The following is a 17328-nucleotide window of genomic DNA, read 5'->3' as shown; positions in this document are numbered from 1 at the left end:
GAGCCAATGAGACGACTGCTCTTACCGCCTGAGCCAATGAGACGACTGCTCTTACCGCCTGAGCCAATGAGACGACTGCTCTTACCGCCTGAGCCAATGAGACGACTGCTCTTACCGCCTGAGCCAATGAGACGACTGCTCTTACCGCCTCAGCCAATGAGACGACTGCTCTTACCGCCTGAGCCAATGAGACGACTGCTCTTACCGCCTGAGCCAATGTCGCCCGTGTTCTGTGTTCCTGTCCTGCCGAGGCGGACAGTGTTTGAGGTAAACCATGTCATCTGCAATGTGTGTCTTGCCCACACACACATTTTGTTGAGAAGGCGCAGACAGAGTGTGAGCAGCAGTTTGGAACAGGGCCACATGTCCTGCTCTTCTGACCAGAACAGGCCCGATAATAATAATAATAATAATAATAATAATAATAATAATAATAATAATTTGTTGTTATTTAGCTGACACTTTAATCCAAAGTGACTTGTATGTGATGAGACTAAGCAGGGGAGAATCCCCCTGGAGCAATGTCGGGTTAAGGGCCTTGCTCAAGGGCCCAACAGCTGTGTGTACCTTATCGTGGGCTTGAACCACCAAACTTCCAGGTCCCAGTTATGTACCTTAACCACTAGGCTACAGATCTCTGAATGGCTGCCCACTAAAAACAGGGCAGGGGTAAGTTCTCTCAGAAACAAAGAGACAGTGGAGGTATAATTTTTGCTTCACAGATCACATTGCCAAAATTGACCCTGAAATTAGTTTTCCAATCAAAAAAGGTACAAATTAATTATATATTGCTGGTGTAGGGACTACAACTTCCACATTCCCACAGGAAAATTCCGCAACGTCCACCACGAATGACGTCTAACTTGGTCTAATGAGAGAAAGCATATGCTATAGTTAAGGCAGCAAAAGTCACTTTTGGGTGAAATATGAAGTGTTTTGATGGTTGAAGTGCATTTTGCACCAAATGTTAACTGATGTGCTCAGGTGTGTGTTTCAAAAGCACACTGTGTGAAGAGTTTAGAAGAAGTGGACATGGTATTGAGACAAGTGTGAAAACGATTGTAAAAAACTGAAATGATGAGTACTGTAATTTGACCATGTTTTTATTTTTCTAGAGATAATGTAGGCATTACTTAAGACCAAAGTAAAAATTTATCAGTAGTATAGAGATTTTGTGTAGGAAATTGTTCATTTCAGTTATAAATGTAGTTCATTAATTTTACATTTGTTCATTTATTTCTATTTTATACATTAAAATGTCTTTATCCTTACTGAATATTAATGTTACCAGTATCCGGAAAAGAAAAGTTATTTTTTGATTTCGGAAAAGGTTTAAGGCTGACTGTTGTTTGATTCAGGAAACATGCTAATTCATCTGATTTAACATTTTAGAAGTCAAGGGGGCATGACATATGGGGAGAGACATTGGCTTTGCCATATGGTCATCTTTTGATGTAGCCTATCCACTGTGTTCAGAGATGCTCTTCTGTATACCACTTTTGAAATGTGTGGTTATTTGCATTACTGTCATCTTCCTCTCAGCTTTGACCAGTCTGGCCATTCTCCTCTGACTTCTCTCATTAACAAGGTATTTCTGTCTGCAGAACCTTTTTGCACCATTCTTTGAAAACTCTAAACACTAGCGTGCGTGAAAATCCCAGGCGATCAGCAGTTTCTGAGATACTCAAACCACCTTCTCTGCCACTAACAATCATTCCACGGTCAAAGTTACTTCGATCACATTTTTTCCCCATTCTGATTGTTGATGTGAACATTAACTGAAGCTCCTGACCCATATTTGCATGATTGTATGCATTGCTCTGCTACCACACAATTGGCTGATCAGATAATTGCAGACAATAATGGTAAAACAAAGCATGTACAATGGCCACCCGTCAATGGGTAGTGTTACGGGGGAAAATGTGAAAATGGGCGTAACTCAAAAACCTAATCATCAAATAGCTTGACATTGTCTATGCTGTGTCTTGGCCACAGGTCCAGACAGGCAATATATGAAACTTCAAAAAACATGGCCACCATCAACCAATCACAGTTCAGCACTCCAAGGTTCAGTCATCTTGAAATGTGTACTACTGATCACTTTGTCCCAGCATACATAACTTTGTGAGAATTGGCCAATAGGGGGTGCTACAGTAAGACATTAAACTTTTGAGCACTTCAACATAAGTATTTCTCACTATGTATGAACTGCTGTAATGAGCATACATGTCTCTGTCTGAAAACTCATTTGCCTCAATAATCCACCAAGTCTGTCATATAGGATTTTAACTAATTTGCATTTATTGAGAAAAAAAACTTGAAAAATGCGTATTCTCCTACTATTTACTGGACTGCTTCAAATGATTATTCATAATTTTGATATGTTACAAAATGGCTGAAGAAAGAGCCAATGAAAAGTGATTTGGGTGTGCCTTATCACAAAGATGTGAATAACTTCTCACAGCAAAACCAGATCCTGGATCCTGCATAAAGAACTTAGCCAATAGGGGCCGCTACAGTCAAGTTTTCGAGGACTTTTGAGCACTTAAACCCATGTATTTTGCACTGTGTTTGCATTGGTCTTATAAGCTTGATATCACCATATGTGCCACTTCCTGGAGAACAAATTGGATATTGGATATCAGCAAATTAGCATTTCTTGAAAAGAACTTAAAGGTACGATAGGTAATTTCGAGCTCCTAACGGTCAAGAGAAGAATTGTAACAACAAACAACCTCAGACCACAACACTGTTTAAGCTTCCCACAATCTATGTATATAACGTGTAATATAAAGCGTTATTATACAGTTCAGTGCTCTCATGCACTGTTTTGAAAAGCTGACAGTGACAAACGCAACAGAGCCTGCCGTCTTTTCGTAGTGTTCTCGTAAGAAAATGTTCGCCGAACAGGTGAGTTTATGAAATTTTTACTTTCGTGTGCTGCACAACACTATACGTTTTGTCTTTTTGAAGTTTTCACTTGAGCTAACCAACTATATTGTGAGCAAGTAAGTTAGTTGGCTACGTAACTATATAACTAAGATATGATAGTCCACCACCAACGATGCAACTGTAACTTACAGTTGAGTGAAATAAAGGTTTGGCTAAACACGGATGATTGAACTCTGTATACTATTGCTTATCTGGTCTTGCCTAAAAAACAATACCAGCTATTAGCTAGTACTAGTTGGCTTCCAGAATTTACAAATATCCACCTGAAGCACAACGCTTGTGCAATTATGAATATGTTCGTATTGCCTATATTTTACTGTAAGTGGGGATATTTGTAAATTCGTCAAGCTAACTACAGCTAATTTGCTTGTTGCTACCGATACCAAACTGGTATGGTTTAAGAATTAGATTTGTAGTCTTCGCTTGGATAATAAGCAATAGTATACAGTGATACATTTCAGTGATGCTTGTCTGGAGTGCAATTTGGGCAGCTACACGAGAATAAGCCCCCACGCCATTGGCTGTGGCAGTTAGAACTAATTTTCAACCAATGAGCTTGAATTGCTGTACAACTGTACAATGTTTTGATACAGAGTGATGGCCCGACAAATGTACACTTTAAAACACGATTTTAAGGACTATGAACACAGGCAGAGGGTGAGTCAACATGTCAGTGAGCTTTTTTCAATGATAGGAAGGGATTTACAATGGTCTTGTAACAATGTTTTAACACAAAACTCTTACATTACATTACATTACATTATTGGCATTTGGCAGACGCTCTTATCCAGAGCGACGTCCAATTTCAACTGCTACCTGTACAACAAAGATAAGGACAAGGGGCTTTTTTTTTTTTTTTTTTTTGAACAAACAAACAAACAAACAGCAAAAGTCACCAAAGTTAACTATCCAAACACTGCTTACCTAGCAAACTAAAAATACCGATACACAAAGCAAGTCACAGAGACAACAATTAAGGTTCACAGGGAGGTAGGGAGGGATGGGGAGAGGTGCTGCTTGAAGAGGTGCGTCTTCAGCTTGCGCTTGAAGGTGGGGAGAGATTCTATAGTTCTGACCTCAACGGGGAGTTCGTTCCACCACCGTGGAGCCAGAACAGACAGTAGTCGTGAGCGTGAGGTGGAGGTTCTGAGAGGGGGGGGTGCCAAGCGGCCTGTGGAGGCTGAACGAAGAGGTCTGGCAGGGGTGTAGGGTCTGATGATTTTTTGCAGATAAGCTGGGGAAGACCCTTTAACTGATTGGAAGGCTAGCACCAATGTTTTGAATTTGATGCGAGCCATGACAGGCAGCCAGTGGAGGGAAGTAAGCAGGGGGGTGACGTGTGAGTATTTGGGAAGGTTGAAGACCAGACGAGCTGCTGCATTCTGGATGAGTTGGAGGGGTCTGATGGCGGACGCTGGGAGGCCAGCCAAGAGGGAATTGCAGTAGTCCAGGCGGGACAGAACCATCGCTTGGACCAGGAGCTGGGTCGAGTAGGGGGTGAGAAAGGGGCGGATTCTCCGTATGTTGTATAGGAAGAACCTGCAAGACCGGGTCACCGCCGCAATGTTCTCGGAAAGGGACAGTCTGCTGTCAATCACCACGCCGAGGTTCCTTGCACTGGGTGACGGCGTGAGTGTGGTATCCCCGAGAGAAATGGAGAGATCCAGATGGGGAGAGGTATTACATATTGTGTCTTTAAAATGCTTCTCAACAATAATGGACAAATTTGTAGGAAGTTTGGTGTACTGCCGCCTTAGACTAAACTTCTTCAGAATATTGATATGTTACAAATGATTTGCATGTTTGCATTTGCTGAAAGCCTCAAAAGACAGGATATTAAATTGATCAGCCCGAGCACTAACATCAGCCTGCTCTCCATCAAGGCATCAGCACTGATCTCTGACAAAATGCTACAGCCATGTGCAATGTCGACTCTTCGTCAAACAAAATGTGTCACCACTCGGCAGATTGTTTAAACCTCTTAAAAAATTCATAATTTTCTAAAGTATGTTTTATTTCCAACATGTGGAATGTGTCCTCTTTGGGACCACATATCTTGTATCCCTCTTCCAATATAGCTTGCGCACGAACTGTCGGTACATAGTATACAATTTGTGAACTAGTGTGATGAATTGATAGACCCTGCAATACATGCATATTGCGATGATCTCATTCATACAGGCCTACTGTACGTCGTTCTGGATACAAGTGCAGAAGCCGATATATATACCAACAGTATGTACGTATATGGGCCTATACATAATTATTCATATTTGTCCAAAAGTAATTGACCAATAAAACAATAGCATGGGCGGCCTGTAGCGTGACGGTTAAGGTATTTGACTGGGACCCGCAAGGTCAGTGGTTCAAACCCCAGTATAGCCACAATAAGAGCAAGGCCCTTAACCCTGCATTGCTCCAGGGGAGGATTGTCTCCTGCTTAGTGATAGTTAGTCAACTATCACTTTGGATAAAAGCATCTGCCAAATGCCATTAATGTAATGTAGTGCATGGCTAACTACTCTGCATTCACAGTCACTCAATGATTGTGTCATTCACAAACCACCAAGAAAATGGAGGAATGCATTTTATGATTTGTATGTAATATATACAACTAATGTTTCAAAGATCTGTGCTGATACCTTGATGGAGAGCAAGCTAATGTTAGCATAAGGGCTGATCAATTTCATTTCCTGTCTTTTGAGGCTTTCAGCAAATATTTCACTTAAAACATGGTTTTCTGTGGTTCATTTCCTTAGTTTTTACACCGGGAGGTTCAATGAATATAGAATCTGTTCTAGCAACACTGAGGCTGAAGTTATAATTCTGTGTGACTCCAATGGCAAATACCTCAATGAAAGGCAGCTATTCCCTGGGAGAAAGGTTATGAAGCTTTGCTGCCCAATAACACAGACTGCCCTGGAACTACTGTCACAGCAAAGACTGGGAGAGGCCAAACACATCCTGATCTACACGGGGACCAACGACCTGAGCACACGCAGGATTGACGTAGCCAAGGCCCTGAGACAGGTGGCAGTTAAGGCCACACACCAGTACCTGGCAGCCAAAGTTACCATCTCCACCCTGCTGCCCAGAACAGATGTGCCACAGCGAGTGATCCACAGCATCAACGCAGAGGTGTCCCGAGGGTGTCCCCTGCTGCCAAACGTCCAGCTGGCTCACCACCGTGACCTCTACGACCAGGAGCACCTCAACAATGAGGGGGTGAAGATGTTTACAAAGGTCCTAAAGGACACTGCACTGAGCAGGACCTCCACCAACAACCACAGCCAGAAGAGGAAACCAGGCATCCACCCCCGGCACGATAATCCCCCGCACGCAACCCCCATGCCCCGCCCGCCCATGCAGCGCATCACGGGCAGCTTGCTCACCCTGCAGCCACGCCCAGCCCTGCCACACAGCCACGCTGCAGTGACAGCAGGAGCCGCAAGCACAGCTCCTGTGGACCTGAGTCAGATAAGCTACACTGCAGTGACTGCAGGAGCCACACGCACAGCTCCTGGGGACCTGAGTCAGATAAGGGACATGCTACATTTCATCTGCACAAAACTCATCAGTTAAATGATTACAGATATGTTGTCTTTAGCTTACATTTACATGACCTCAACCCGCATGATCTGACGGTAGCTGGAGTTTACAGTATAGCCAGTTTAATAGACTGTATGGGATCCCTGGGCATCGTCAGAAGCCCCCGGTGTTTTAAAAATCCAAACTGCTTTGCTACCGTACTGTTAAATGTAGCAATCTCTTTTTCTCTCTCACCGCACCCTGAACACCACCTGCTGACTGTCATCCCAGAGACCAACATACCTGAAGCACATCAAATATCATTCCCAACTCTCAATTTATAATAATAATAATATATCTTATTATTATTATTATTATTATTAGCAGTAGTAATAGTATTCATTTCAATGTCTGGAGTATTTACTATGAACATCTAACAGATACTATTATTTGATACTATTAATATATGTGGATTATTATGAATACCGAATAACGAATTCATTCATTCATTCATTATCCTAACCCGCTTATCCTAAACAGGGTCACAGGGGGGCTGGAGCCTATCCCAGCATACATTGGGCGAAAGGCAGGAATACACCCTGGACAGGTCGCCAGTCCATTGCAGGGCACAGACACCATTCACTCACACACTCATACCTACGGGCAATTTAGACTCTCCAATCAGCCTAACCTGCATGTCTTTGGACCGTGGGAGGAAACTGGAGTACTCGGAGGAAACCCACGTAAACACGGGGAGAACATGCAAACTCCGCACAGAGAGGCCCCGGCCGACGGGGATTCAAACCCAGGACCTCCTTGCTGTGAGGCGGCAGTGCTACCCACTGCACCATCCGTATCTTGAAACTGGTGTCAGATCAGCCACTCAGACCTCAGTGGCACAGACCGCAGGGAGCAGGAGGTACTGACGGACCGCAGGGAGCAGGAGGTACTGACGGACCGCAGGGAGCAAGAGATACTGAGGGACCGTGAGGAGCAGGAGGGACTTTATATATATATAAAACACATTAATATGAACCCAGGATTGGTTGTTTTAATCCTGGAGTTTACACTACAGCCAGTTTTAATAGACCGACTGTATGGGATCCCTGGGCATCGTCAGAGGCCCCGGTGTTTTAAAAATCCAAACTGCTTTGTTACCGTACAGTTAAATGTAGCAATCTCTATTTCTCTCTCACCCCACCCTGAACACCACCTGCTGACTGTCATCCCAGAGACCAACATGCCTGAAGCACATCAAATATCATTCCCAACTCTCAATTTATAATAATAATAATAATAATATAGATTATTATTATTAGTAGTAGTCGTAGTAGTAGTAGTAGTAGTATTAATTTCAATGTCTGGAGTATTTACTATGAACAACTAACAGATACTATTATTTGATACTTGTAATATATGTGGATTATTACGAATACCGAATAACGAATTGAATGCAACAGAATTAAATAAAGGAATAAATGAATAAATAAATAAGTGCATCTCCTCAAAGAATCTGGAGAGCAGGGCTGATGTGAAACTGCTGTCAGATCAGCCACTCAGACCTCAGTGGCACAATGCTGCCCCCTGCAGGAAGTGATGTCACTGATAAACTGGTTTGTCAAACAGGAAGAGAGAAGTACAGTTTCTCACACACAGACGCTTTAGATACACAGGGGACCTTATGAAATGATTTCACTGTATATTTTTCAGAAGTTAAAGAGTTTTTAAAGATGATCCTTGATGAATAAATATAGACAGGGGAGAGCAGAGATTTGGTATTCATTTAAAGACATTTCATTTTTAACAGCAGTGAAGGAAAGTGAAACTAAACTACAGATTTAGCAGAAGCCATTACTGAGCTCAGAACGGACGGAGACAGAATGGCGTCTGGATCCTCTCTCCTGGAAGAGGAGCTCTCCTGTCCTGTGTGCTCTGAAATCTTCAGGGATCCTGTTCTTCTGAGTTGCAGTCACAGCTTCTGTAAGGCCTGTCTGCAGCAGTACTGGGATCAGAAGGGATCTCAGGAGTGCCCAGTTTGCAGGAGAAGATCTTCTAAGAATGAACCTCCCTGTAACCTGTCTCTGAGGAATACCTGTGAGGCGTTCTTAAAGGAGAGAAGTCAGAGAGCTGAAGCAGGATCTGAAGTGCTCTGCAGTCTGCACAGTGAGAAACTCAAACTCTTCTGTCTGGAGGATCAAACACCCGTCTGTGTTATCTGTCAAACTTCAAGAAAACATAGAACTCATGTAATGCTACCAGTCCAGGAGGCTTCCGAAGAGTTTAAGGTAAATGTTTGAGAACAGAATTTTATTTAATTAATATTTATCAGATGTTTAGAAAGTTTATATTTTTAGTGCTGTCATCTGCTGAGAGCTTGGAGAATGCTCTCTGTTTGACTGAAAACATGAAGAAATGTGTCAGAAATACAGTCATATCTTCATTCTTCATTTTTTAAAAATGATTTAGAATTTCTAATTAAGAAATAATTAACATTATTTCCAAAGGTTTATGTTCTGCAAAAGGAGCCATTTTAATTATCAGGCCTGACTGCAGTTTGAGCGTCTAACTACATGTCACATGACTGACAGAGAGAGCCAGGGGGGAGGGGCAGGAGTGTGGAGACATTCTCAGAGCTGTGTTAGGGAGCAGTGCTCAGCAAGGGGTCAAAGTTCATGCCTCAGGTTATTATGTCACTAGAGACTAGAGACATAATACATACAATACATACAAAAGGATACAGCACATTAAACTTGGGACAAGTTCATTTTACAACCTTTGTGAATTAAATTTTCACCAAAAAATACAGAAAATTAGTGGTTTAACTATCTGCAGTCACACCCGTTTACAGTGTGCAAAATCTGGGCACCCCTGGTTCAAATGTCTGTTACAATAAATCTGTACGTGTTTGAAAGCAACCCTGAACCCTGAATGGTTAGTTAGACATGAGGCAAAATTTAAACAGGACACACAAAAACAAAAACATGATTACTAAGATGATTTACTCATTAGAACTTCAATGAGGCAGATGAGTACTTTTTATTCAGAAGTAACTCCATGACTTATAAAGTATCCAACTACAGTGGCTGTTCTGTCTGGTGTTAATAACCATGGGTTCATATAAACAGATGAAGATGGTTAATTTCCACCAAAAAGGAGAAGACTACATAAAAACTTTCAATGTTCAAACTACCTATTTCCACTGTCAGAAATGTTATTACAAAATGGTTGAAGTCAAGGAAAGGTCTGGAAGACCAAAAAAGATTTCAAATAGAATGGCCTGAGAACTGGTGAGAAATGCATATTACTTGCGTTCGACTAAATCCATTTATACCGCTGGCAATGAGTATACTATACTGCTCCATGTTTCCCATTCTCACTGTGTCACATGGTCTGTCAGACCAAAGCCCTGTAGTCATTTGTGGTCTTAGACTGCCACCTTGTGGCATAAGGTTGTTAGTAGGTAATGCATATGTTATATATAATTTTATAGTAACATTGCTAGTATTGCTGCCATTTTATAAGTAATGTTGTAATCTCTGTAATGTAATGCAATGTTGCAGTCTTCTACATATTTGTTTAATGCATTCATGAGGCTGACCATATTTTATTGTATTTGTTTCATTTACACACACACACACACACACACACACACACACACACACACCATAATGCAACAATTTCCACCTGCAAATGTTGATTAAATAATCGAAAGGAAGTCTGAAGTTGGGTTTGAGTAGAACCTGTCACAGCACGTACATCATACCTCACACAACGTACTTTAAACAACAAAGACCTACATGGCAGAGTTGCCAGAAAGAAAAGCCTGAAGCCTTCTGGCACAATGTGCTTTTTGGCCACCATCAAAGAAGATATGTTTGGAGAAAAAAGGGTGAAGCCTTTGTAGAGAAGAGCACCTTGCCTACTGTGAAGCATGGAGGTGGATCCGTTATGCTTTGGGGTTGTGTGGCAGCTGGGGGCACAGGACATTGTGTGGGTGGAAGGAAGAATGGATTCCACCAAATACAAATACATTAGAGAGGCTAATGTTCAGTAGCTGCGATGGACTGGTGACCTGTCCAGGGTGTATTCCTGCCTTTTGCCCAATGTATGCTGGGATAGGCTCCAGCCCCCCTGCGATCCTGTTCAGGATAAGCGGGTTAAGATAATGGATGGATGGATGGATGGAATGTTCAGTAGTCAGTCCAGACATTGAAGTTGAAGAGAGGTTGGGTGTTCCAGCAATATAATGATCCAAAGCATACCTCAAAATCAACCTCGAAGAAAGACGGATGAAGGTTTTGGAACAGCCACCACAGTCCCCAGACTGTGGAGAGATCTCAAACATGCTGTACATGCAAGGAGGCCGAAGAATATTTCTGAGCGAGAGGTGTTCTCCCAGGAATAATGTGGAAAAATTCCAAAAGCAAGAATTTAGAGACTCTTAACTGGCTACAGGAAGCGTTTACCACCTGTTACAAAGTACTAACTGACAGGGTTCCCAAACTGTGCACAGGGCCTTTTTCTTTTCTTTATTATTTTGAAACTGTAAAAAATGTAAATAAATAGTCTTGCTTTAAAATGTGAAGAAATTGCTTCAGTTCACTTAGATATTCATTGTAAAAGGCCTTTTGAGCAGGGGGCCCCAAAACTTCTGTACCTGGCATGTCCTGTCATAGAGGCAGTGCACTGATATGTGTCTCAGTGAGCACAGTGTGTCTACACAAGATGTGACCTGAGTCTCCATTCTGGCTCTCCTCTGTCTGGGCAGGGGCTGTTGTGCTGTCTGTGTAGGCTGACTGTGGGTCTGGTTCCTCAGTAAAGTGTGGACTGTCATTTATTTCCAGGAGAAACTCAGGACTGCACTAGCTCCACTGCAGAAGAAGCTAAAAGCCTTTAATGCAGTGAAACTAGTCTGTGATCAAACAGCAGAGCACATCAAGGTACTGTACTGAAGCCTTTAAATCACAGTGTTGAAAATGTAGCACTGGATTGTGCTGAAATGATGGTGAATAATGTTTATTCCAGAGCCAGGCCCAGCACACAGAGAGACAGATAAAGATGGAGTTTGAGAAACTTCAGCAGTACCTAAAAGAGGAAGAGGCAGCCAGGATCACTGCACTGAGGGAGGAAGAGGAGCAGAAGAGTCAGCTGATGAAGAAGAAGATTGAGAAGATGACAGAACAGATATCATCCCTTTCAGAACAAATCAGAGCCATAGAACAGGATCTGGGAGCTGAAGACGTCTCATTCCTGCAGGTAAGACCTGTTCACTCTGCGTCTGTAGGACTCTAAAGCACCATTTCACATACACTAGCAAATATCATCAAATCTCTTCAAAGTTTTATCAATTATGTGAATTATAGTATCTTTTTATCATCAACCTGCTACACCGACACTCTGTACACATGTATAACCATGTTAAAGCAGCTCATCACACACACTCTGTACACATGTATAACCATGTTAAAGCAGCTCATCACACACACTCTGTACACATATATAACCATGTTCAAGCAGCTCATCACACACACTCTGTACACATATATAACCATGTTAAAGCAGCTCATCACACACACTCTGTACACATGTATAACCATGTTAAAGCAGCTCATCACACACACTCTGTACACATGGATAACCATGTTAAAGCAGCTCATCACACACTCTGTACACATGTATAACCATGTTAAAGCAGCTCATCACACACACTCTGTACACATGTATAACCATGTTAAAGCAGCTCATCACACACACTCTAACATGGTTATACATGTGTACGGAGTGTGTGTGATAAGCTGCTTTAACATGGTTATACATGTGTACGGAGTGTGTGTGATAAACTGCTTTAACATGGTTATACATGTGTACAAAGCAGCTCATCACACACACTCCGTACACATGTACAACCATGTTAAAGCAGCTCATCACACACACTCTGTACACATGTATAACCATGTTAAAGCAGCTCATCACACACACTCTGTACACATGTATAACCATGTTAAAGCAGCTCATCACACACACTCTGTACACATGTATAAGAATGTTAAAGCAGCTCATTTATTGTTCTATGTCATTGTCGGGGAAGCGAGGATTAAGCATAATGAGAATCCAGAGGTTCCAACAAACAATATCCTTGTTAAGATGTTTGCACTTTGAATACTGAACACAAGTGGTATTGTGTGCTAGAACCCTCACTTAACCTACATATCAAATTTTTATGTGATTTAAATTCATTATTATTAAGAATGACAAATATCAATGAAAAGGAAGGAATTGTTCCTTTTTTTGGTCTGAACGCAACATATCTTACAACACATCGAAAGCATGTTCAGTAGTCAACAATCAGATATGTGGTTTCTAACACAGTATTAATGGACTGAGTATGGACCATAGTGAGAATAATTCACTCTCCTTATTTCAGAGCTACAAGGACACACAAATCAGGTAAGCAAACTCTATCCTCTCTCACCAGGTCCTGTGAGTGTGTGTCTCTCAGTGGGGCTTTTAGTGTGTGTCTCTCAGTGGAGCTGTCAGTGTGTGTCTCTCAGTGGGGCTGTGAGTGTGTGTCTCTCAGTGGGGCTGTGAGTGTGTGTCTCTCAGTGGGGCTGTGAGTGTGTGTCTCTCACCAGGTCCTGTGAGTGTGTGTCTCTCAGTGGGGCTGTGAGTGTGTGTTTCTCAGTGGGGCTGTGAGTGTGTGTCTCTCAGTGGTGTGGGGCTGTGAGTGTATGTTTCTCAGTGGGGCTGTGTGTGTATGTCTCTCAGTGGGGCTGTGTGTGTGTGTCTCTCAGTGGGGCTGTGAGTGTGTGTCTCTCAGTGGGGCTGTGAGTGTATGTTTCTCAGTGGGGCTGTGTGGGAGGGATGGAGCCATTTTCTTACAGAATGAAGATCTGATGTTGCTGCTGATAATCTTCTATGGTAATGAAGCCACACCCACAGCACAAGTGACTCCTGAATATTATTGCAGAGCCCAGTGCACCCTGGGAGATCCAGAGAAGGTCTCAGGAGCGCTGATTGATGTGGCCAAGCACCTGGGCAATCTGAAGTACAGAGTGTGGGAGAAGATGCTGGGGACTGTTCAATACAGTGAGTACTGGGGGCAGGGAGCTCCACATTGTCACTGTACAGGGGGAATCTTCAGCATCCTTTCCACAAGCTGATGAAGCCAGTCAGAGTCATATTGGTCCTGTCTGTGTAAGAGCCCTGGAGTGAAGAGACTGAGCACCAGTCCTTAATCTCACTGATGCCCATAATAAAATGCTGCTTTAAGAGTGATACTGTATTTAAGGGGAAGGACAGGAGCTACACAAACACTGACAGTCTTTGCTCCCTCTTACAGGGATTATACAATGTGTGACTTATGAAATATTATCCTTTAGTTCTGGTGCTTCTCTCACACATGTATCTGAGGCTATAGTGTTGTTCTTGTGAAACCCAGTTTATATAATCAGGAGCCTGTTAGATCGATTCTTGGGAAAAGAGTCCAGGGCTGGTGAATAATTTGTTTTACGGCAATAATATTCTGGTCCAGAAGAGCAATGCACAAGACAATGGTCTTACAGATCCTTATAGTATTTTAAAAACTCGTCATGGGAAGAAGGGGCTGTTGATACTGGCTCAATACCAGCACCCCACACTGTAACCCCCTCTCCCTCTCTCTCCCCTCTCCCCTCTTCTTCTCTCTCTCTCCCTCTCCCGCTCCTCTCTCCCCCCTCTTCCTCTCTCTCTCCCTCTCTCCCTCCCCTCTCCCTCTCTCCCCCTCTTCCTCTCTCTCTCCCTCCCTCTCTCCCCCTCTTCCTCTCTCTCCTTACCTCCCCTCTCTCCCCCTCTTCTTCTCTCTCTCCCCCTCCCCCCTCTCCCACTCCCTCTCTCTCTCCCTCCCTCCCTCTCTCTCCCCTCTTCCTGTCTCTCTCTCCCTCCCTCTCTCTCACCCTCCCTCTCCCTCTCTCCCCCTCTTCTTCTCTCCCTCTCTCTCCCCCTCTTCTTCTCGCTCTCCCCCTCCCTCTCTCTCCCCCTCTTCCTCTCTCTCCCTCCCTCTCCCTCTCCCTCTCTCTCCTCTTCCTCTCTCTCTCCCTCTCTCTCTCCCCTCTTCCTCTCTCTCCTTACCTCCCCCTCTCTCCCGCTCCCTCTCTCTCTCCCTCCCTCCCTCTCTCTCCCCCTCTTCCTCTCTCTCTCTCCCTCCCTCTCTCTCTCTCCTCTTTCTCTCCCTCCCTCTCCCTCTCTCCCCTCTTCCTCTCTCTCTCTCCTTACCTCCCCCTCTCTCCCCCTCTTCCTCTCTCTCTCTCCCTCCCTCTCTCTCACCCTCCCTCTCCCTCTCTCCCCCTCTTCCTCTCTCCCTCTCTCTCCCCCTCCCTCTCTCTCCCCCTCTTCCTCTCTCTCCCCTCCCTCTCCCTCTCCCTCTCTCTCCTCTTCCTCTCTCTCTCCCTCTCTCTCCTCTTCCTCTCTCCCCTCTTCCTCTTCCTCTCCCTCTCTCCCTCCCTCCCCAGTCCCTCTCTCCCCCTCTTCCTCTCTCTCTCCCTTTCTCTCTCTCTCCCCATCTTCTTCTCTCTCTCTCCCTCTCCCTCTCTCTCCCCCTCTTCCTCTCTCTCTCCCTCTCTCTCTCCCCTCTCCCTCTCTCCCCTCTTCCTCTCTCTCTCTCCCTCCCTCTCTCCCCCTCTTTCTCTCTCTCCCTCTCTCTCTCCCCCTCTTCCTCTCTCTCTCCCTCCCTCTCTCCCCCTCTTCCTCTCTCTCCTTACCTCCCCCTCTCTCCCCCTCTTCTTCTCTCTCTCCCCCTCCCTCCCTCTCTCCCCCTCCCCCCTCTCCGCTCCCTCTCTTTCCTCCCTCCCTCCCTCTCTCTCCCCCTCTTCCTCTCTCTCTCCCTCCCTCTCTCTCTCTCCCTCTTTCTCTCCCTCCCTCTCCCTCTCTCCCCCCTCCTCTCTCTCTCCTTACCTCCCCCTCTCTCCCCTCTTCCTCTCTCCCTCCCTCTCTCTCCCCCTCTTCTTCTCACTCTCCCCCTCCCTCTCTCTCCCTCTCTCCCCCTCTTCCTCTCTCTCCCTCCCCTCCCTCTCTCTCCCTCTCTCCCCCTCTTCCTCTCTCCGTCTCTCTCCCTCTCTCCCTCTCTCTCTCTCTCCCCCCCTCTTCCTCTCCCTCTTCCTCACTCTCCCTCTCCCCCTCTGCTCTCTGCTCTCTCTTTCTCTCCCTCTCTCTCTGCCTCTCTCTCTCTCTCTCCCTCTTCCTCTCTCTCCTCTCTTTCTCCCCCTCTATCTCTCCCTTTCTCTCTCCCTCCCTCCCTCTTCCTCCTTCTCTCTCTCTCTCCCCCTCTTCCTCTCTCTCCCTCTCTTTCTTCCCCTCTATCTCTCCCTTTCTCTCTCCCTCACTCCCTCTTCCTCTTCTCTCCCTCTCTCCCCCTCTTCCTCTCTCTCTCTCTCTCCCCCTCCCCCTCTCCTCTCCCTCCCCCTCCCTCCTCTCCCTCCCTCTCTCTCTCCCCCTCTTCCTCTCTCTCTCTCCCTCCCTCTCTCCCCCTCTTCCTCTCTCTCCTTACCTCCCCTCTCTCCCCCTCTTCTTCTCTCTCTCCCCCTCCCTCCCTCTCTCCCCCTCCCCCCTCTCCCGCTCCCTCTCTTTCTCCCTCCCTCCCTCTCTCTCCCCCTCTTCCTCTCTCTCTCCCTCCCTCTCTCTCTCTCCCTCTTTCTCTCCTCCCTCTCCCTCTCTCCCCCTCTTCCTCTCTCTCTCTCCTTACCTCCCCCTCTCTCCCCCTCTTCCTCTCTCCCTCCCTCTCTCTCCCCCTCTTCTTCTCGCTCTCCCCCTCCTCTCTCTCCCTCTCTCCCTCTTCCTCTCTCTCCCTCTCTCCCCCTCTTCCTCTCTCCGTCTCTCTCCTCTCCTCCCCCTCTTCCCTCTTCCTCTCCTCCCCCCCTCTTCCTCTCCCTCTTCCTCACTCTCCCTCTCCCCCTCTGCCTCTCTGCTCTCTTTCTCTCCCTCTCTCTCTGCCTCTCTCTCTCTCTCTCCCTCTTCCTCTCTCTCCCTCTCTTTCTCCCCCTCTATCTCTCCCTTTCTCTCTCCCTCCCTCCTCTTCCTCCTTCTCTCTCATCTCTCCCCCTCTTCCTCTCTCTCCCTCTCTTTCTTCCCTCTATCTCTCCCTTTCTCTCTCCCTCCCTCCCTCCTCTTCCTCCTTCTCTCTCTCTCTCCCCTCTCATCCCCTCTTCCTCTCTCTCTCTCTCTCCCCCCCTCCCCCCTCTCCCTCTCCCTCCCCCTCCCTCCTCTCCCTCCCTCTCTCTCTCCCCCTCTTCCTCTCTCTCTCTCCCTCCCTCTCTCCCCCTCTTCCTCTCTCTCCTTACCTCCCCCTCTCTCCCCCTCTTCTTCTCTCTCTCCCCCTCTCTCCCTCTCTCCCCTCCCCCCTCTCCCGCTCCCTCTCTTTCTCCCTCCCTCCCTCTCTCTCCCCCTCTCCTCTCTCTCTCCCTCCCTCTCTCTCTCTCCCTCTTTCTCTCCCTCCCTCTCCCTCTCTCCCCCTCTTCCTCTCTCTCTCTCCTTACCTCCCCCTCTCTCCCCCTCTTCCTCTCTCCTCCCTCTCTCTCCCCCTCTTCTTCTCGCTCTCCCCCTCCCTCTCTCCCTCTCTCCCTCTTCCTCTCTCTCCCTCCCCCTCCTCTCTCTCCCTCTCTCCCCTCTTCCTCTCTCCGTCTCTCTCCCTCTCTCCCCTCTTCCTCTCTCTCCCCCCCTCCTTCCTCTCCCTCTTCCTCACTCTCCCTCTCCCCTCTGCCTCTCTGCTCTCTTTCTCTCCCTCTCTCTCTCTGCCTCTCTCTCTCTCTCTCCCTCTTCCTCTCTCTCCCTCTCTTTCTCCCCCTCTATCTCTCCCTTTCTCTCTCCCTCCCTCCCTCT

At 45.9% G+C, this 17328-nt stretch overlaps 1 protein-coding gene across 1 annotated transcript in view; it reads left to right on the top strand.

Annotated features, from left to right (window-relative positions):
* Nucleotides 1-8111: 8111 nt before the first annotated feature.
* Nucleotides 8112-17328, top strand: part of LOC133108750 (E3 ubiquitin-protein ligase TRIM35-like) — an 11660-nt gene continuing 2443 nt past the window's right edge. Inside the window, exons 1-5 of the mRNA XM_061218473.1 lie at nucleotides 8112-8765; nucleotides 11325-11420; nucleotides 11506-11736; nucleotides 12905-12927; nucleotides 13448-13566. Of these exons, the coding sequence (XP_061074457.1) occupies nucleotides 8361-8765; nucleotides 11325-11420; nucleotides 11506-11736; nucleotides 12905-12927; nucleotides 13448-13566 (874 nt within the window). The 5' untranslated portion in view covers nucleotides 8112-8360. The remainder of the gene's footprint in view (nucleotides 8766-11324; nucleotides 11421-11505; nucleotides 11737-12904; nucleotides 12928-13447; nucleotides 13567-17328) is intronic.

The sequence above is a fragment of the Conger conger genome, chromosome 13 (genome assembly GCF_963514075.1).
Source record: "Conger conger chromosome 13, fConCon1.1, whole genome shotgun sequence".
Taxonomy (NCBI): Eukaryota; Metazoa; Chordata; class Actinopteri; order Anguilliformes; family Congridae; genus Conger; species Conger conger.
The sequence above is the reverse complement of the archived record's forward strand: the minus strand, read 5'-3'. Positions and strand labels throughout refer to the sequence as shown.